General features: G+C 40.4%; 2 protein-coding genes across 2 annotated transcripts in view; both read right to left on the minus strand.

Annotated features, from left to right (window-relative positions):
• The window catches only part of LOC117410063 (zinc finger protein 142-like), an 8,927-nt gene extending 3,133 nt beyond the window's left edge, over positions 1–5,794 (minus strand). Inside the window, exons 1-4 of the mRNA XM_034016430.3 lie at positions 5,686–5,794; positions 3,707–3,987; positions 1,225–2,985; positions 1–632 (exon numbers count right to left, since the gene is read on the minus strand). The exon at positions 1–632 is cut by the window's left edge and continues 372 nt beyond it. Of these exons, the coding sequence (XP_033872321.3) occupies positions 1–632; positions 1,225–2,985; positions 3,707–3,947 (2,634 nt within the window). The 5' untranslated portion in view covers positions 3,948–3,987; positions 5,686–5,794. The remainder of the gene's footprint in view (positions 633–1,224; positions 2,986–3,706; positions 3,988–5,685) is intronic.
• A 1,837-nt stretch (positions 5,795–7,631) lies between these two features.
• LOC117966706 (axoneme-associated protein mst101(2)-like) lies at positions 7,632–16,150 on the minus strand. The gene is made up of 5 exons (XM_059021860.1): positions 15,942–16,150; positions 14,906–15,420; positions 10,833–11,308; positions 9,736–9,833; positions 7,632–9,433 (listed from the first exon to the last, which is right to left on the minus strand). The coding sequence occupies exons 1-5, from the start codon at positions 16,056–16,058 to the stop codon at positions 9,302–9,304; spliced, it is 1,338 nt and encodes a 445-aa protein (XP_058877843.1). The 5' UTR covers positions 16,059–16,150; the 3' UTR covers positions 7,632–9,301.
• Between the last annotated feature and the right edge of the window lie 4,609 nt (positions 16,151–20,759).

Here is a 20,759-nt window from a genome sequence, read left to right on the forward strand (position 1 = left end):
GAACGCGACGGGAGTCTCGTTGCTGTGGATTTTCTGGTGCATCTTCAGATGCGACGGGTCTGTGAAACAGCGGCCGCACTCGCCACAGGGGTAGGGGAGCGGCTTGCCCTTGTGCTGCTGCAGACGGTGCTTCTTGAGGTTGGCGGCGTAGAGAAAGTGCTTCCCGCATTCGGCGCACCGGTGTTTCCTCCGCCAGCGGCTTGCCTCTAAAATCAACAGTCCGACATCTTTAGAGGCAGCCTCCGTTTCTCTGTGGACCAGCCGGTGCCTTTTAAGGAGCTCCAAGTCTCTGAAAGTCTTAGAGCACTTCTTGCACGGATGACACTGACCTTCCTGGTGGGTGTCCCTGTGTTTTTTTAAGGTTTTCGGTGTGGGGAAACGTTCCCCGCAGTCCGCGCAGCTATGTTTGCCGAGGTTCTTGTCCGTGCCGGCGTCGGCGGGTTCTGGATTTTGCGCCTGGGACTGGGACGTCTGTCTGGATCGTGAGGAAGTCCTTCTCGAGCTCACGGGCCTCGTCCTGCGTTTCTCGGCGCGTTCTTCTCCGTGCAGCTTTTTCATGTGCTTGTCCAAATCCTGACTCGCGGGGAAAGCCGTCGGGCAGTGGGGGCAGGCATGGGATTCTGCGATCACGCCTGGTTTAAGGGAGAGAAAGAAAAATGTTAGAGTAAATATTTCCTGCAAATATCGAGGATTTATTAATTGTGATACAGGGGGGCCACTCATTAGAGACTGCTGTGAAAGGCTGAAGGTTGATCATCCGCAGCTCCTTAACGCTCAGTCAGGGTTCGAAAGCAAAACTACGAGAAACCAAGTCATGTAGACAAACGTTTTGGCTGGCAGCGTCTTCTTTAGGACAGTGCAGGGATGGAAATAAGAGTACTTTGATCTATAAAAAGACACACCTGGGCCTGTTGATCAAGCTGGTAGTAAAAACTGGAATGGGCGAAACTGAATCTCATTTCCATCCCTGCAATGTAATTCCAGTCCAGTTCAGTCTAGTGATATTAGACTGAGTTACAATGCAGGAATGGGAATAATAGGTGAAACAGCTATTGAGTGGGCAGGCTTTAAAATCCACATTTTTAAAAAGTCACCAGGATGTCAAAACTGCAACAGAAAACGAGATACCAAAAGAATCTAAAAAAAAAAAGAAATCAAGAAAAAAATACATTGAAACAGAAGCTGGATAGTTTAACACCAAGCACGTCAAAGCAACGTACTCACATTTCACATCAGCGGTGGCCGGCTCGGCTGCCATCTCTTCTGTTTTAGCATCTGCAGAACCCTTGGCGGAGTTTCTCAGCGACGTGCGAACTGTCCCCGGCTCGTCTCCGTGTTCGTCTCCAGGAACGGACTCCATCTCCGTTCCTCCCTCCTCTAAAGGAGTGTCTGTGTCTTCATCTCCCACCCGGTCAGTCTTTGCAGGAGGGAGTGTCTTCTTCTTATTATTATTACTATGATGATGAACAGACTGCAGTTGGGGTCGGTTGGTTGTCGGTTGAAGGAGAGACTGCAGTTGAGGGTCATCTTCTCGGCCTGCTGCCTTTTCTCTCTTTTCTAGGATTTTAGCGTCCTGGTTTTCAGGGGCGTTGGTGCCGAAAGTCTTCGGATCTGGGACCTTTATGTCTTCAGAGGTCTTCTCGTTAGGGTGGAGGGATCCGGTTTCGTGGACCTTCTTGTCGATAACGACCGAGTCCGGTCCAGGGTCATCGTTTTCTAGGTCAGATTCCATTTCAGTCTCGTCTGCCCCATGGGGGTCGGGGGTCTTCACATCCGAGCGGGCTGACCGAGGTTCAGGGGGGTCATCGGAAATCTGGGAGCCTTCTTTTTCACCCCCCTCCTCCTCCTTCTCTGCAGGATCAGTGTCCATAGCAGAGACGTCATCACTGCCCTCAGGAACTGCTTCAGGGGCGGACACGGTATGGTGGACAGATTCCACTCGTGGAAGACTGTTGTCCGAGCGGACGTCATTTAGCTTGTTGGGGGGCATGTATTTTGGTTCAGGGACCTTCTCTTGGTCCGTATAGACAGATTCCACAAGCGGGACGTCTTTGTTGGTGTTGGTAGAGTCTAGTTGATGTTCATCATTAGTGTGGACTTCCTTTTGGACAACTGCAGCTTGAGGGACCTCCATTTCTATGCGGACAGATTCCTCTTGCGGAGCTTCTTTCTTGACGCGAGCAGACGCCAGTTGTGAGACATAGTTAGGGGCGTTTTTCTGAAGACTGACAGCATGTAGTCCAGGGGCACGGTATTGATTGAGGACAGATCCCAATCCACTGACGACAGCATCACCATGGACATCGTCCAGTTTGTCAGTAAGGACAGTTTCCTCCCCCCGATTGTAGGACATTTCCAGTGGAGAGACAGCCTGATTACTGTGGGAAGAACATTGTCTGGGGGGGACAGTGTCCATACTGTGGACAGAAGTTTGTCCGTCATACAAATTACAGACCAACTTTTGCCCTTTAACAGTAATATTGTTAACAGACAGTCCACTGACAATACCAAGGAGAGCAGCAGGTTGTCCACTGTCCATACTGGAGAGGGCAGGTTGTCCACTGTCCACGCTGGAGACAACAGCTTTTTCAGGCGCCTCCTCTCCAATCCGGACCGACCGCCGGGTCTCGGGAACAGAATCCGGCTCCGGGTCTTCCACCTTGATCTGCCCGGGTTCCAGAGCGCAGGCCTCTTCCTCCTGGTTGACGGAGTCGCACTGCCGCTCCTCTTCCTCTTCCTTGACGTCTCCGCCCGGCTCGTAAACCTCCACTTTGATGTGGACGGGCCGCTGCTCCGTATCCCGCACCACGGCCCGGAGGGACGGGGTCTGACGGAGGAATTTGAACCGGGTGGAGCCCCTCTCCAGGTCGAACCGGCTCACTCGGAGGATCCCGGGTTGGGGTGGGTCCGGCCTGGGGGTGCACTCTGTTTCCGAAGTCTCCTCTTTGATGACGGGATGTTGGAACCCCTGATTGCCTTCGGCGTCTGCGTAAAAAAAAAAAAAAAAAAAAGTTATCACGTTATCAGTGGTTTATTGGCATCATGCATTTGTGGGAATAATAAGTCTTATTACTAATTTGTACAAAACTCTGTTTTATATAAGCCAGTTTATCTGTGTCACTTTGTGTGTGTGTGTGTGTGTGTGTGTGTGACCCTGAGCAAGTCACTGAACCTCCTTGTGCTCCGTCCTTCGGATGAGACGTCAAACAAACAAGGTCCTATTGGAAGTGACTCTGCAGCAGCAGCAGCAGCAGCAGCTGTTGATGCAGAGTTCACCCCCCTAGTCTCTGTAAGTCGCTTTGGATAAAAACATCTGCTGAGTAACCAATTGTCATTATTATCATAATAATAATAATAATTATTATTATTATTATTATTAATAATGTGTTTACATTTGAGGGGATTTAGATAGATAGGAGAGAGAGGAGATGGAAATAAAACTATTGCATAGCAGATCCATTACTGCTTTTACTAGGAGTTTAATAAGACACAGTTGAGCATGTTACCTGTACACTGTGTGTGTGTGTGTGTGTGTGTGTATTACACACAGGAATGAAAAAGGAAACTTGCATTGTCATTTTAAACCGTCAGGTTCTACACCAGGTTAAGAGCGTTCAGATATTTTTGGAAATATTTATATGTGTGTTTACTGCTTTCATAATGAGCTTGTATCACAAACACTGATCTATCAAAGAACCCTACTCACATGTTGAAGGGACGCTGGCAGACGGTCCTTGCTGAACATAGGTTTGGTCCTGTGTAGTGTGGTTCTGTTCAGTCTGGGGCCTGCTGTACTGCTGCTGCATGTACACCAGTCCATACTGTGGCACCGGGACCGACTCTCTGGGAGGGTCACAGCACGGCACAGGCTCCTCTTTGATCCGGACCTCCCGGTTCTCCGATACCACCCACCGGATCGGCGCTGGGTTGGGATGAACAGACTCCATGGTTGGGTCTCTCCGATCTCAACTCTGCATCTGTGTGGAACTGAGGGAAATGATACTATATTTAGTACAGGCTGGTTTAATTGACAGTGTAAGTCAGTCAGTCAGTCAGTCAACAGCATGAACAGAACAGTGTCGGATAAGAAATTACAATGAGTTTAACCAGCCTGTCAGTGACATCATCCACCCCCCATCCCAGCAATATAAACCAGCGTGTCAGTGACATCATCCATCCCAGCAATATATACCAGCCTGTCAGTGACATCATCCATCCCCCATCCCAGCAATATAAACCAGCCTGTCAGTGACATCATCCATCCCCCATCCCAGCAATATAAACCAGCCTGTCAGTGACATCATCCATCCCCCATCCCAGCAATATAAACCAGCGTGTCAGTGACATCATCCACCCCCCATCCCAACAATATAACCCAGCCTGTCAGTGACATCATCCACCCCCCATCCCAACAATATAACCCAGCCTGTCAGTGACATCATCCATCCCAGCAATATATACCAGCCTGTCAGTGACATCATCCACCCCCATCCCAGCAATATAAACCAGCCTGTCAGTGACATCATCCACCCCCCCACCCCACCCCACCCCACCCCACCCCACAGCTTTGCACATCACCTAGAGTATTAGGATCGAGTCATAATAAAAGATACAAACTATACGAACATAATTTAGATATTTTTAAATTAACATCATGTATTCAAAGAAACTGCAACATGATATCGCGCAAAAAAAGGGTCTATACTGGAAGCCATAACAATAGCAGTGCAGGAGTATTTCATGTTAGATTTAAGAAATGTCACATTCTTAAAGTAGATGGAAAACTACAAAGCGGTGGTATAACGGCGTGTGATTCTATATGTTAAGGTAACATTGTACAGCAGGTTTCATAAGGCTTTATGAAGCAAAATCAGTTCATTCTATAGGGTGATGATGAAAAAAAAAATTGTCCAGAGCTGTGCAGTAACTGTGAATTATTTAAGATGTTAAGATTAACCCACTAAGTACCAAATACTTTTCTTTGGGATAATAATGCAAAACTTTTGGTCATAGCTGTATGTGTTTTATCGGAGGGGGATGGGGCGCACTAATTTCTGTGCTGTACTCAACCACAGCCCCGCTCACGGCACTCGTATACCCTCCCCCCTTTTCTACCGTAAGTTTAGACGCGTGCTGCACAAAAAATACTTTAAATCTCACGCGGAACAATCTTAAAAACACACACAAACACATCGCAACACAAAGTGTGACCTGCCCGACCGCAATAAGCGCGCATTTGTGTAGCTCTCTGCACGCTACCGACGGCGTAAAGACAGCCGTTTATTTATCTATTATTTTTGGGTTGTTTTTTTTTTGTTTGACTCTCTTGCATACGGCAACCTCTAAATACGAGACAAATGTTTCATTAGATCTTTTGATATTCCTAGTAATAACTCATCTACACGTAAGTTATTTGTTAAATTGCGGTACATTATCCGAATCACAATTAGTGCCACAGTTAAGACGACCAGGCGAATCTGTTCCTGTTTACACACTTGAATTGCGACGGTATGCTTAGCACAGGCTGCTACATAAAACACATCATTTTAATACAAAATAAATGACACGCAATGCCAGCACGCGTTAACATTACATTCTCTGCTTTGCGGTCTTTCTAAAAACAGCACAGCAAAAGACAAGTTTATTAAATTCGATATGTAAAAAAATAAACAATATATGACTCACCGTCTCTGTTTCAGTTTTTTTTACAGCGCCGCCATTATTAACAATGCGCTCAAATACTACGTCTTTGGAACCCGCCCACTCCTGTTTGCGATTGGCTGCTGTCTGAACTTGGTGTTGTCGGAGTTTGAACTGTGGTGATTGGATAGCCTTACCTGTCTGTCTAAGTGCCAGCTGCGATGCGAAACGGTGTATTCAGAGGGGTGGCGTGCATTTTTTTAAAGTGTACATATATATATATATATATATATATATATATATATATATATATATATATATATATATATATTAAAACAAATTGCTGATTTCAGCAGAGGTTCTGATAGAGGTTTTGGTAAGGAATTTGTTATAATTTTTATTTTGGTGATAACTTTTTAAAGAGTTGTTTTAAATATGTATATAAATATATTATATATATATATATATATATATATATATATATATATATATATATATATATATATATATATATATATAATTTTAAATGTACGTGTACTTCATAATAATAAAAAAAATTTTTACAAAAAATATTTTCAAACACGCTTTCCCTTGACAAAGGCGTGTTAAACACACAGAAACGTTGGGAAGTTGGCTCTTTTGAGCAAAAACTTTATATAAAACAAGTTTTTGCTCAAAAGAGCATCAAAAAGAAACTTATAACTTGTATTTGGATAAAATTCACTAGATGTGATCGAAAAATGACAAACTCTGTTTTAGAGCAGGTGCAGTGACTTTTTATTGTGCTGATTAACAATTGACGTTACGAAGATGCTGCAGAATGATCTGTCGCTCTCGGGCAGGTGTTGTGACTCTTGGTCTCCCAGTTGGTGGCGCTGTCATTGACAGAGTGTGTCTGGTTATACCATCTTGCCAGGTTTGAAATTGCTGGCTGTGAGTCCCCAAGACGGCGAGCCACAGTATGCTGCCCTAGTCCAGCCTCCAACATGCCGATCGCACGAAGGCGCTGCTCTCTTGACAGACGTGGCATATTGTTTTTTTTTTCTGTGATTTTCTTTATTGCTTGCAAATCAACAGCTGAAATCGCTCCATATCCCGTGTCCAATCAACTGTCTCACTAATTAGGTGATTAAGTGCATATGCTTCAGTCATAGTCACTCAAGCGTGTCATGGTCAAGGATGAATGATCAAGTGATTAAAAAGAAACCAAAAACATTTCGTCGATGTCCATCATTTTTATACCTTTTTTTCCGAAAATAAATGTGTTATAATAGTGATAAGTTTCTTTTGATGCTCGGTATATATATATATATATATATATATATATATATATATATATATATATATATATATATATATATATATATATATACACACACTATCATTAGAGATCAAAAAAGTCTTTAGTTGAAAAGTGGAATAAAAAATCCTATCACAGACTCCCGATAAATTAACAATTAAAACAAACAAAAAAATAACCCCAGAATGCATTAATCAATCATAATTTGTTATGGAATGGAAATAATATTATAATGGAAACTCTCATTGAAAGGCAGACGTGCAGCCGACACCAATAAGACACAAAACCCTCCCGATCTACAAGCAGAGGAGAATCTGAAGCATATACGGGAACTGCTTTCGATCAAGGTCAGTACACTGGGTCAGGAAACAAATATGCCGTCCCTCTTCCTTAATTAATTATAAAATCTAGTACCTTCTTGTTTACAAATGAACCGCTGTTGACACCCCGCAGTCTCACATGTTTCTTTACACGGAGAACTGCTTATCAAATTGTGATGAGACGACCCTTAGTTATACAGTGAAGGGTAATCTAGCAAGGCTGGCTGGCTGTCTCTCTGTTCATCTGTCTCACTGTTTACAACAGATATCATGGGTGGCCAAATAACACAGGATAGCAATAGGTGACAAAATTAACAAAATAAAAAATGATGTGAAGAAAATATTGATTTAGAATATATTAAATGACACAAATACAGCCTGGGTTCTGATTTTTTTTTAAAGAAAATTATTTGGTACTTAGTGGGTTAATCTTAACATCTTAAATAATTCACAGTTACTGCACAGCTCTGGCCAAAAGTTTTGCATCATCACCCTATAGAACTCTTTTTGCTTCGTAAAGTCGAAGGACATATTGTTGTTAACATATTGAATTCCACCCCCTCTATATAGAATGAACTCCCTCAGCTTCATAGAGTCCAATGAAAGCTGCTGAATAATGTTCCCTTGTTAACATATTGAATTCCACCCCCTCTATATAGAATGAACTCCCTCAGCTTCATAGAGTCCAATGAAAGCTGCTGAATAATGTTCCCTTGTTAACATATTGAATTCCACCCCCTCTATATAGAATGAACTCCCTCAGCTTCATAGAGTCCAATGAAAGCTGCTGAATAATGTTCCCTTGTTAACATATTGAATTCCACCCCCTCTATATAGAATGAACTCCCTCAGCTTCATAGAGTCCAATGAAAGCTGCTGAATAATGTTCCCTTGTTAACATATTGAATTCCACCCCCTCTATATAGAATGAACTCCCTCAGCTTCATAGAGTCCAATGAAAGCTGCTGAATAATGTTCCCTTGTTAACATATTGAATTCCACACCCTCTATATAGAATGAACTCCCTCAGCTTCATGGAGTCCAGTGAAAGCTGCTGAATAATGTTCCCTTGTTAACATATTGAATTACACACCGCTTTGCAGTTTTCCATGAACCTAACGGAAAGTGACAAAAATTGAAAAATGTGACATTTTCAAAATCTAACATGAAATACTGCTGTTCTACTGTTATGACTTTTGCGATATCATTTTGTAGTTTATTTGTTTCTTTTTGTTTGTTTGTTTTAAATGGTCTTAATCCCAAAATTCTAGGTGATGCAAAACTTTTAGCCATAGCTGTAAATTGTTGTTTTTTTTTTACTTCCCATACCAGGTATTGACAACTGCAAATTGGGAGAAATAAAAATTGAAACATTGGAGATTGAATGTCCTTCAAGAATGTTTGATTAGAGAGGGCAGCATGAATATACTGCACTGAGGCAGCAGCCCCAAATCGATGTACAATGTGAGTGAGAGGGTTTCACACGTTCATTTAAATGTGAATGGATCAAAGACTGAAAGTGATGACCACATCGTTCTCAAAGGAAGGCACGGCGTACGTCAAAGAACATAGAAAAATTGATTGAGACACCCAGCAGTTTCCCAGCTTTGCGTTTTGCCTCTTCAGGGGAGGACTTGTTAACCAAGGCAACATAATTTTTTCAAACAGGAGCATTTTTTCTTCACTGGAATATAATGTAAATAAAAGGGAGAACAGGTCAGTATCACTATATACAGTTTATAGATAATTGTACAATCATTTATAATACTAATATAAAAAAAATCTTCTGTTTGAGGTCATTAGCAAGACAGATGTCAAGATCATTTACTGTCAGGATGTGGGGCGACTAATCCCTACTGCACAGGGAGAGTGAATCTACAGTGTGGGGGAGTCAGGCTGTGGGGCGACTAATCCCTCCTGCACAGGGAGAGTGAATCTACAGTGTGGGGGTGTCAGGCTGTGGGGTCCCTAATACCTGTGGTTACAAATGGACTTCACCAGATTCAAAGTAAGTGAAGATAAAGATTGCTGCTTGTCTGGATCACACCCGTGTCCCGCGCTGTCGGTTCCGCTGCTCTTTCTCAGCGGAAGTCTGCTTGTCTTTCTCAGTGGAAGCCTTGTCTTTCTTAACGGAAGCCTTGTCTTTCTCTATTTTCTTTTTTCTTTCTTCTTTCTAAAATATGAAAAAAGGAATGAAGATAGCAGTTGGTAATTCTCTTTCTTTCTAAACTTTCTTTTTTATTTTTTTATTTATTTAGATCTATCTTTCTTTCTTTCTAATCACTTTCAACAGACCATCTCTCTTTGAATTTCTCGATTGAGTTATCAACAGCAGTGATCCAGCATCTATAATCAGCATTCACATTTCTACACTTTCTTTCCAGTCACTTTCAACAGATCATCTCTCTTTGAATTTCTCGATTCAGTGTATATATCCTGCTTGAGCACTGCATTGTGATTATCAGATGTCCTTACAGTTATCTCTTTCAGTTTCTCAGCATAGAGATGTGAATCTTCTTCAAGCTTTCCCCAGGGTTTAAATTCAACAAAGCGATGAAAACAGTCCTGAATCTCTGAATAGGAACACAAGACACAAGTCAATCCCTGTGAACCCATAAACTCTCTGTATCAATTATTATTATTTGTTTATTTAGCAGACGCCTTTATCCAAGGAGACTTACAGAGACTAGGGTGTGTGAACTATGCATCAGCTGCAGAGTCACTTACAATTACGTCTCACCCGAAAGACGGAGCACAAGGAGGTGAAGTGACTTGCTCAGGGTCACACAATGAGTCAGTGGCTGAGGTGGGATTTGAACCGGGGACCTCCTGGTTACAAGCCCTTTTCTTTAACCACTGGACCACACAGCCTCCTATACACTCACAGCAATCAAAGCGGACTGACACACCTTATACTCTGAAAACTAGACTAGGTTTTAATAATAATGTACACCCAACTTTGCATAATAAGGTTATAATTCTATCAAGGGTTTCTGGTGACATATATAAACCACAAGAGCGTTGGCTCCCTGTCTTCTGTTTTGTTGAGCTCATGCCCTGCTAGTAGAGTTTGTTTTGAGCGGTCAGTCTTGTTATCAACTTTATTACAGATGGACAAACTTATTATTAAACACGCTTCTCACGCCACCACAGTGTACGACAAGACTGTAAAACAGGGGTGTCAAACTCCAGTCCTCGAGGGTCGCAAGGTCTTCTGGTTTTCATTCCAACTTAAGATCTCAATTAACATAATTCATCGAATTATTTGTTGAATTTGACATATTTAATATTTTTCAAGGTCTTTTACGGTTGATGGTTTTAAAAATGCACTTGATTCAAGGTACGCTACCTATGAAACATTTTGAGGCCTGAAGAGAAGTGTTAAATGTGTCCAGTTAATCAAATAATTAAACCAATTAAGTAATTGAGAGCTCAGGTGGAACGAAAGCTAGAAGACACTGTGGCCCCCCAGAGACTGAGTTTTGAAACCCCTGCTGTAAAACATCATCATCATCATCATCATCATCATCATCCTATTACTACTACTACTACTACAAATAATAATAACTCACCTTTTAAGGTCATCACTTTTAAGCAAATTTTTCCATGTCCTTCAAGATTGCCTAAGCCCTCTCTGCAACGTTGAATTTTTTGTTTAATTTCAGCTTGTTCTTCAGGTGTTTTTGATTTCAGATTGTCAGGTTCTTCACAGTAATACAGCCGGGAGGCAAAGATATTCAGCTTCCCATTGGGGTGCTTCTTCACAAATTCAATTATTTGAGGTGCGCATTCATCGCAGGGGCTCCAGCTGATGTACCAGGTTATTTCATATCGATCAGCACCTCGAATCGCAGCTTCGTTCGCCCGCAAGCAGATGTGTTCTGCGTGTTTGGACCCTTTGTTTTTGAACACCTGTAAAGTTGGCTCCCCCTCTTTCATTCTCAGAATCTGGCACAGCCACGTCTCTCTTCTGTGTGGGGCTCGTTGCAAGTTTTGAAAGTGGAAAGTGAATTTATCATACGGCATTTTATTCATTTTGATAAAGGAGCTGGAAAAAAAAAAAAGAAAGTTGACAAAAAGCCGTCGCAGGCAGTGAGAGAGAGAGAGCTTCTTCTACAATTTCATACCATCTAAACTTGGTGAGTTTTTAGTTCTCGTCTCTCATTCTAGGCACAAACCTAACCCTGACCCTAAACCCCCAAACTGTTTTTTAAGCTCTCCATACTGATTCATTCAACTCTCAGTCACTCACCTGAGTCTGCGTATTGAATTCATCCTGCTGTCTGCTTCTTAAGAGGACCGGAGTTCGACGGTAACATATTCTGTGTGATGTCCGTGGTGTAGTATACTCAACAGTGTGATGTTGCAAGCATATTATCTGACGTGTCTTGCAGAACGAGATGATCATTTCAATAACCCCAAAAAGGACAGAGGAGGCTGATGTTATAAATAGATTGTTAATTCCTTTAGCTGTGTGTTCTTAATAGGGGTGTGTGTGTCTGTGTACGTAGTAATTATCTTTATTCATGAGGCATAGGTATTAAATAAGCCAAAACACACCTATGTATTATTGTTTCATTTTCAAAAACAAGAAAAGCTGCTCTTCCCTCACTGTGAACTCACAAAGAAAATATGTTACAAATCCAGAAAATACAACTGATTAGTAACATAAACGTGCCCTTCCCTCAATCCTAACCTGTCACGAGATATTGATAGACTATGTGGGGAAAAAAGTAGGTGGGGGGGCGACAACAGATTTTAGCAATCAAACAAGTAGCTTATTGATCCCAGAATCTCATCAAGCAGCTTCTTGAAGGATCCCAGGGTGTCAGCTTCAATAACATTACTGGGGAGTTGGTTCCAGATCCTCACAATTCTCTGTGCAAAAAATTGCCTCCTATTTTCTGTTCTGAATGCCCCTTTATCTAATCTCCATTTGTCATTGTTTGTTTTTTTCAGTTCGAAAAAGTCCCCTGGGTCAACATTGTCAATACCTTTTTAGAATTTTGAATGCTTGAATCAGATCACCGCATAGTCTTCTTTGTTCAAGACTGAATAGATTCAATTCTTTTAGCCTGTCTGCATACGACATGCCTTTTAAACCCAGGATAATTCTAGTCGCTCTTCATTGCACTCTTTCTAGAGCAGCAATATCCTTTTTGTAGCGAAGGTGACCACAACTGAACACAATATTCTAGATGAGGTCTTACTAATGCATTGTAAAGTTTTAACAACACTTTTTATAATATATGCAAGCATTTTTTTTGACTTTTTTATAGCTTCCCCACATTGTCTAGATGAAGACATTTCTCAGTCCTAGATCTTTTTCATAGATTCCTTCTTCAGTTTCAGTATCTCCCATATGGTACTTATAATGCACATTTATTGCCTGCGTGCAGTACCTTACACATTTCTATGTTAATGTCATTTGCCATGTGTCTGCCCTCTTCTGAATGCTGTCTAGATCATTTTGAATGACCTTTGCTGCTGCAACAGTGTTTGCCACTCCTCCTATTTTTGTGTCGTCTGCAAATTTAACAAGTTTGCTTACTATACAAGAATCTAAGTCATTAGTGTAGATTAGGAATAGCAGAGGACCTAATACTGATCCCTGTGGTACACCACTGGTTACCTCGCTCCATTTTGAGGTTTCTCCTCTAATCAGTACTTTCTGTTTCTACATGTTAACCACTCCCTAATCCATGTGCATGCATTTCCTTGAATCCCTACTGCGTTTAGTTTGAGAATTAATCTTTTATGTGGGACTTTGTCAAAAGCTTTCTGGAAATCTAAATAACCTGGTTTGGTTTTGTCTCCCTTTTTGTGGAACGGTATTATATTCGCAATTCTCCAGTCTGTTGGTACAACCCCAGTCTCAAGAGACTGTTGCATGATCTTAGTTAGCGGTTTGTAAATTTTTTCATTTCTTTGAGTACTACTGGAAGGATCTCATCCAGCCCAGAGGATTTGTTTATTTTAAGAGCTCCTAGTCCCTTTAACACTTCTGCCTCTGTCATGCTAAAGTTATTTAAAACTGGGTAGGAACAGGTCGATATGTGGGGCATGTTGTCTGTATCCTCCTTTGTAAAAACTTGTGAAAAGTAATCATTTTAATATATTTGCAATTTGTTTCTCTTCATCTATGATGTTGACATTTGTATCTCAGATATTTTACTTCCTCTTTGAATGTTATTTTGCTGTTATAATATTGCTGCTGTAAACAAGCTGCTGCAATATTCATAATTCATGAGGCATAGGTTTCAAATAAACCAAAAACATGTATTGTTTCGTTTTCAAAAACAAGAAAATCTGCCCTTTCCTCACCGTGAACTCCCAATGAAAATATGTTACAAAACCAGAAATCGGCAGTGATTCGTCACGTAAACATGCCCTTTCCTCAATCCTAACCTGTCACGAGATACAGCGTAGCCTGCCAATTGACTTTTTCAAAAATGGTGTTTGTGCGTGAACCAATATGGCCGCTTGACGCATTTCTTTAAAAACCTTTTCAAAATCTTCTGTACTGTATTGTATGGAAAGTATTTGTTTAAACACATCATATATTAAATACGTGTTTCCATATAATTATAATGATGCTAGTATTAAATAATAATGATAATAATAATAATAATAATAATAATAATAATAATAATAATAATAATAATAATCCACACAAACAAATAGATTTAATTTCGTATAGGTATAGATTCAAATTAAAACCTGAATGTTTATTATAATGAGGAGAATAAACAAGACAAGTTTTTTTTCCAAATAATGATTTAATGATTTAGTTTACCCCTTTACAAAAGATTTAATTGCGTGAAATAATCGATTTTTTTAAAATTCTAAAATTACTCCACTCACAAAAAAAAGAACACCCATACGTTGACAGATATGAATTACACTTAATTGAATAAAAGACAGTTGAAAGAGAGGCGTGTCTAAGCCTGTCATTAAAGCGTGTGGTGTTGCAGCTACAGAGTGAGGTCTGTAATAAGAGATGACACAGAGAGTGCAGATTGGTGCTTGTCCGGATCACGCCCGTGTCCCGCGCTGTTGGTTCCGCCGCTGTTTCTCAGTGGAAGCCCGCATTTTCTTTCTCAGTGGAAGCCTTGTAAGAAACAATCAAACACTATGCAAATGAATCACACAGGTTTTTTTTCTGATAAACACGCACCCTGTGCGGGGCGGTATACACATGGTTCTGTTCCAGTTAAATAGCACAAGCTCTTATTGTTTCGTCAGCCGTTTATTCCCTTTCTAGGGGTGAGAAATCATTGAAAGACTGCGTTCAGTGTTAAGATTTCCAAACCAGTTTAACATGGACCAAATTTATGAACCATGGAATTCTGCAGGAACACAGTTTTGCAGTGAGTAGCAGTTTCCTCCTTTTGCAAGAGTTTGCAAACCACAGAGAAAGAGGAAGTCTTGTACTGACTTCAAATCAGTCACAACTGTTGCATTTATGTTACGTTGAGCGATATGCTTACAAAAACGTTTTCATATTTTTACTGTATCGATATAGGTGATGTAAATTGTGTTAGATATCTTGTAACAATTGTAAGTTGCTCTGGATAAGGGCGTCTGCTAAGAAATAAATAATAATAATAATAATTTTAAGAAGAAATCTAATCTTACAGCTTACTTGTTTTTCTCAGTGGAAGCCTCCTTTTCTTTCTCAGTGGAAGCCTCCTTGTCTTTCTCAGTGGAAGCCTTCTTGTCCTTCTCAGTGGAAGCCTCCTTGTCTTTCTCAGTGGAAGCCTCCTTGTCTTTCTCAGTGGAAGCCTCCTTGTCTTTCTCAGTGGAAGCCTCCTTCTCTTTCTCAGTGGAAGCCTCCTTGTCTTTCTCAGTGGAAGCCTCCTTGTCTTTCTCAGTGGAAGCCTCCTTCTCTTTCTCAGTGGAAGCCTCCTTGTCTTTCTCAGTGGAAGCCTGCTTGTCTTTCTCAGTGGAAGCCTCCTTGTCTTTCTCAGTGGAAGTCTCCTTGTCTTTCTCAGTGGAAGTTTCCTTGTCTTTCTCAGTGGAAGCCTCCTTGTCTTTCTCAGTGGAAGCCTCCTTGTCTTTCTCAGTGGAAGCCTCCTTCTCTTTCTCAGTGGAAGCCTCCTTGTCTTTCTCAGTGGAAGCCTCCTTCTCTTTCTCTGCTTTCTTTTTTCTTTCATCTTCCTAAAATATGAAAGGAGAGATGACAGCGGTTTGTAATTTTATTTATTTATTTATTTATTTATTTATTCATTTATTTATTTTCTTTCTTTCTAAACATTCTTTCTACCTTTATTTCTAAATAAATGTTTCTTTCTAAACGGTTTGTTTTTCTTTCTTTCTGTTCCTTTTTCTTTCTTTTAACAGATCAGAATTTCTCGATTCAGCGTATAACTCTTCAGCACTGTATTGTGATTATCAAAATTATCAGGTGTCCTTACAAAAATCTGAATAGGAGCACAAAACACAAGTCAGTCCCTATGAACCCATAAACACCTCTGTATCTATACAGTCACAGCAATCAAAGCGACTGACACACCTTATACTCTGAAAACAAGACTTCAGGTTGTTTGTGTGTGATTCTTCTGACACATCCCCAAATCAGAAAACAAAATGGATTGTCTAATAATCATAATAATCATAATAATCATAATAATCATAATAATCATAATAACTAATTCATTCAACTCTCACCTGTCACTCACCTGAGTCTGCGTAATGAATTCTTCCTGCTGTCTGCTTCTTAAGAGGACCGGAGTTCGACGGTAACATATTCTGTGTGATGTCCGTTGTGTAGTATACTCAACAGTGTGATGTTGCATACATTTTATCTGACGTCTCTTGCAGAACGAGATGATCAATCCAATAACCCTAAAAAGGACAGAGGAGGCTGATGTTATAAATAGATTGTTAATTCCTTTAGCTGTGTGTTTTTAATGGGGGGAGGGGGAGGGGGAGGGGGGGGGGGGTGTACGTAGTAATTATCTTTATTCATGAGGCATAGGTATTAAATAAGCCAAAAACACACCTATTTATTATTGTTTCATTTTCAAAAACAAGAAATGCTGCTCTTCCCTCACTGTGAACTCACAAAGAAAATATGTTACAAATCCAGAAAATACAACTGATTGGTAACGTAAACGTGCCCTTCCCTCAATCCTAACCTGTCACGAGATATTGATAGACTGTGTGGGGAAAAAAGTAGGTGGGGGGGGGGGGGGGGCGACAACAGATTTTAGCAATCAAACAAGTAGCTTATTGATCCCAGAATCTCATCAAGCAGCTTCTTGAAGGATCCCAGGGTGTCAGCTTCAACAACATTACTGGGGAGTTGGTTCCAGACCCTCACAATTCTCTGTGCAAAAAAGTGCCTCCTATTTTCTGTTCTGAATGCCCCTTTATCTAATCTCCATTTGTCCTTGTTTGTTTTTTTAGTGCGAAAAAGTCCCCTGGGTCAACATTGTCAATACCTTTTAGAATTTTGAATGCTTGAATCAGATCACCGCATAGTCTTCTTTGTTCAAGACTGAATAGATTCTGTTATTTTAGCCTGTCTGCATACGACATGCCTTTCTAGTCGCTCTTCGTTGCACTCTTTCTAGAGCAGCAATATCCTTTTTGTAGCGAAGGTGACCACAACTGAACACAATATTCTAGATGAGGTCTTACTAATGCATTGTAAAGTTTTAATAACACTTTTTACAATATATGTGAGCATTTTTTTTGGACTTTTTTATTGCTTCCCCACATTGTCTAGATGAAGACATTTCTGAGTCCTAGATTTTTTTCATAGATTCCTTCTTCAGTTTCAGTATCTCCCATATGGTACTTATACTGTAACAGTGTGTAATGTGCAGTGTGGAGTAGTGGTTAGCGCTCTGGACTCTTGACCGGAGGGTCGTGGGTTCAATCCCCAGTGGGGGACACTGCTGCTGTACCCTTGAGCAAGGTACTTTACCTAGATTGCTCCAGTAAAAAACCAACTGTATAAATAGGTAATTGTATGTAAAAATAATGTGTTATCTTGTAACAATTGTAAGTCGCCCTGGATAAGGGTGTCTGCTAAGAAATAAATAATAATAATGCACATTTATTGCCTGCGTGCAGTACCTTACACGTTTCTATGTTAATGTCATTTGCCATGTGTCTGCCCTCTTCTGAATGCTGTCTAGATCATTTTGAATGACATTTGCTGCTGCAGCAGTGTTTGCCACTCCTCCTATTTTTGTGTTGTCTGCAAATTTAACAAGTTTGCTTACTATACCAGAATCTAAGTCATTAATGTAGATTAGGAATAGCAGAGGACCTAATACAGATCCCTGTGGTACACCACTGGTTACCTCGCTCCATTTTGAGGTTTCTCCTCTAATCAGTACTTTCTGTTTCTACATGTTAACCACTCCCTAATCCATGTGCATGCATTTCCTTGAATCCCTACTGCATTTAGTTTGAGAATTAATCTTTTATGTGGGACTTTGTCAAAAGCTTTCTGGAAATCTAAATAACCTGGTTTGGTTTTGTCTCCCTTTTTGTGGAACGGTATTATATTTGCAATTCTCCAGTCTGTTGGTACAACCCCTGGGTCAAGAGACTGTTGCATGATCTTAGTTAGCGATTTGTAAATAACTTTTTCATTTCTTTGAGTACTACTGGAAGGATCTCATCCAGCCCAGGGGATTTGTTTATTTTAAGAGCTCCTAGTCCCTTTAACACTTTTGCCTCTGTCATGCTAAAGTTATTTAAAACTGGGTAGGAACAGGTCGACATGTGGGGCATGTCTGTATCCTCCTTTGTAAAAACTTGTGAAAAGTAATCATTTAAATATATTTGCAATTTGTTTTTCTTCATCTATGATGTTAACATTTGTATCTCAGATATTTTACTTCCTCTTTGAATGTTATTTTGCTGTTATAATATTGCTGCTGTAAACAAGCTGCTGCAATATTCATAATTCAAGAGGCATAGGTTTTAAATGAACCAAAAACATGTATTGTTTCGTTTTCAAAAACAAGAAAATCTGCCCTTTCCTCACCGTAAACTCCCAATGAAAATATGTTACAAAACCAGAAATCGGCAGTGATTCGTCACGTAAACATGCCCTTTCCTCAATCCTAACCTGTCACGAGATATCGCCTAGCCTGCCAATTGACATTTTCAAAAATGGTGTTTGTGCGTGAACCAATATGGCCGCTTGACGCATTTCTTTAAAAACCTTTTCAAAATCTTCTGTCAAATGTAAAACTAGCTTATAACTCTTTACAGAGTGCATATAGGTTGATGGTTACTGTGGAACACATATAGGGAACCATATGTGCTCTATCCAAAAATGAACTTGCCTGCGACCTTTGACCTCTCCTTAAGTTAAAATGTAAAACTAGCTTATAACTCCTTACAGAGTGTATATATATATTGATGGTTACTATGGAACACAGATAGAAACCCATATATGCTCTATCCAAAAGTCACCTTGCATCTGACCTTTGACCTCTCTAAGGTCAAATGTAAAGCTAGCTTATAACTCCTTATAGTGTGTAGATAGGGTCATGGTTACTATGGTGTTTAAAGTTATAAATCATTGTGAGATAATGAACGAATGCAGTATTTTGAATTGAAATTGCTCCATAAAACTGTTCTGTTGCTGACACTTGTGCTGCAATGCTACAGCTTGTCAAAACTGGTGTTGAGCTTGGAAGCCGTAAAACTGCCTGGCAGTTCTAATTATTTATTTATTTGGCAGACCCATTTATCCCAGGCGACTCACACAGCAGTCACAGGGCAGCACAGCACAGGGTTACAATGCAAGATTCATATTTAAACACAGTGCGGTTTACAGACAGTGCAGATAATACTAACACTGCTAGAATACAATATGAACCAGGAGGCAACAAGTTAGGATCACAGCGAGTTAGATCTACAGTGACAGATTAGCAGTGCAATAGTGCAAGGAGGTCAGCGAGTCCAGTGCAGAGCAGGAGGGGCGGATCAGATCTACAAGCGCGGTCTAAACAGAAGGAAATCGCCTGTAAGTGTCTGTTGTGCTACCACGATATGAAAATACTAAAACGGCGGCAGTGTAGAGGAGTGGGTAAGGTTCTGGTCTTGTAACCAGAAGGTTGTAAGTTTGAGTTTCGAAATTCAATTAATTTAAAAAGAAAACAAATGAGTTTTTGCAGGAATTAAAGCAAATAAAAATAATACACCATGAAATTAAAAACATGCTTTTTCCTTAGTTTTTCCTTGCATTTATACAACTGCATTCTACAGGAAAATAACTATTCACAAATAACATAAAATAAAGAATTCAAATATTCTTTAAGATAAAAGAAACAAATATCTATCTATCTATCTAGGGCTAGTCACGGCCCAAAAAGGCAAAATACAACGTTTCTGTGCGCTGAAGAGAACAGCACACGATGCAGAATAGTCCTGGCATACGTGTACTGTAAAAATAAAAACGAGTTGAGACGGCTGTATTGTACGTAAAAGAATAACGAAAAGTGTAAATCCTAACAAGTTGAGACGGCCGAAGCATCGGGGTTTCCAAAAGTGATGTAATTTACTTCTACGTGATCTGATTGGTTAGTTCGTGGTAACGACACGTGCTATGATTGGTTAAAACTACCATGCTATTAACCAAGATTGAACATCGACTTTTGGCTGGATGGGAGCGTTAGCCGGGCTGTGGGGTGAAACAGAGATTATAATGTACAGGCGTGACATCGATAGCTGTTCTGCGGTCAAACTCTGCACACACACACACTGGGTGCGTTAAGTAAGTGAGAGGCTCAGTAAAAGAATCAACTTAACGCCTCGCTCATTACCGCTCCTGCTGAGCCACTCAGAGCGCTCCTGAGCATTTTTCATCAGTGATCATTTCTTTGAATACTACTGGAAGGATCTCATCCAGCCCAGGGGATTTGTTTATTTTAAGAACTCCTAGTCCCTTTAACACTTCTGCCTCTGTCATGCTAAAGTTATTTAAAACTGGGTAGGAACAGGTCGACATGTGGGGCATGTTGTCTGTATCCTCCTTTGTAAAAACTTGTGAAAAGTAATCATTTTACTATATTTGCAATTTGTTTCTCTTCATCTATGATGTTGACATTTGTATCAGATATTTTACTTCCTCTTTGAATGTTATTTTGCTGTTATAATATTGCTGCTGTAAACAAGCTGCTGCAATATTCATAATTCATGAGGCATAGGTTTCAAATAAACCAAAAACATGTATTGTTTCGTTTTCAAAAACAAGAAAATCTGCCCTTTCCTCACCGTAAACTCCCAATGAAAATATGTTACAAAACCAGAAATCGGCAGTGATTCGTCACGTAAACATGCCCTTTCCTCAATCCTAACCTGTCACGAGATATAGCGTAGCCTGCCAATTGACTTTTTCAAAAATGGTGTTTGTGCGTGAACCAATATGGCCGCTTGACGCATTTCTTTAAAAAACCTTTTCAAAATCTTCTGTCAAATGTAAAACTAGCTTATAACTCATTACAGAGTGCAGATAGGTTGATGGT

Source organism: Acipenser ruthenus, unplaced genomic scaffold (assembly GCF_902713425.1).
Source record: "Acipenser ruthenus unplaced genomic scaffold, fAciRut3.2 maternal haplotype, whole genome shotgun sequence".
Taxonomy (NCBI): Eukaryota; Metazoa; Chordata; class Actinopteri; order Acipenseriformes; family Acipenseridae; genus Acipenser; species Acipenser ruthenus.

Bases quoted from the DNA above. Each gene is read 5' to 3' on its own strand.
- LOC117966706 (XM_059021860.1), bottom strand. From the start codon at position 16,058: ATGCAACATCACACTGTTGAGTATACTACACAACGGACATCACACAGA. The intron at 11,309-14,905 runs GTAAGCTGTAAG...TTTTTTTTCCAG, and splicing joins GCTTCCACTGAGAAAAACAA to CTCCTTTATCAAAATGAATA. The intron at 9,434-9,735 runs GTAAGGACATCT...TTCATATTTTAG, and splicing joins AGAAACTGAAAGAGATAACT to AAAGAAGAAAGAAAAAAGAA.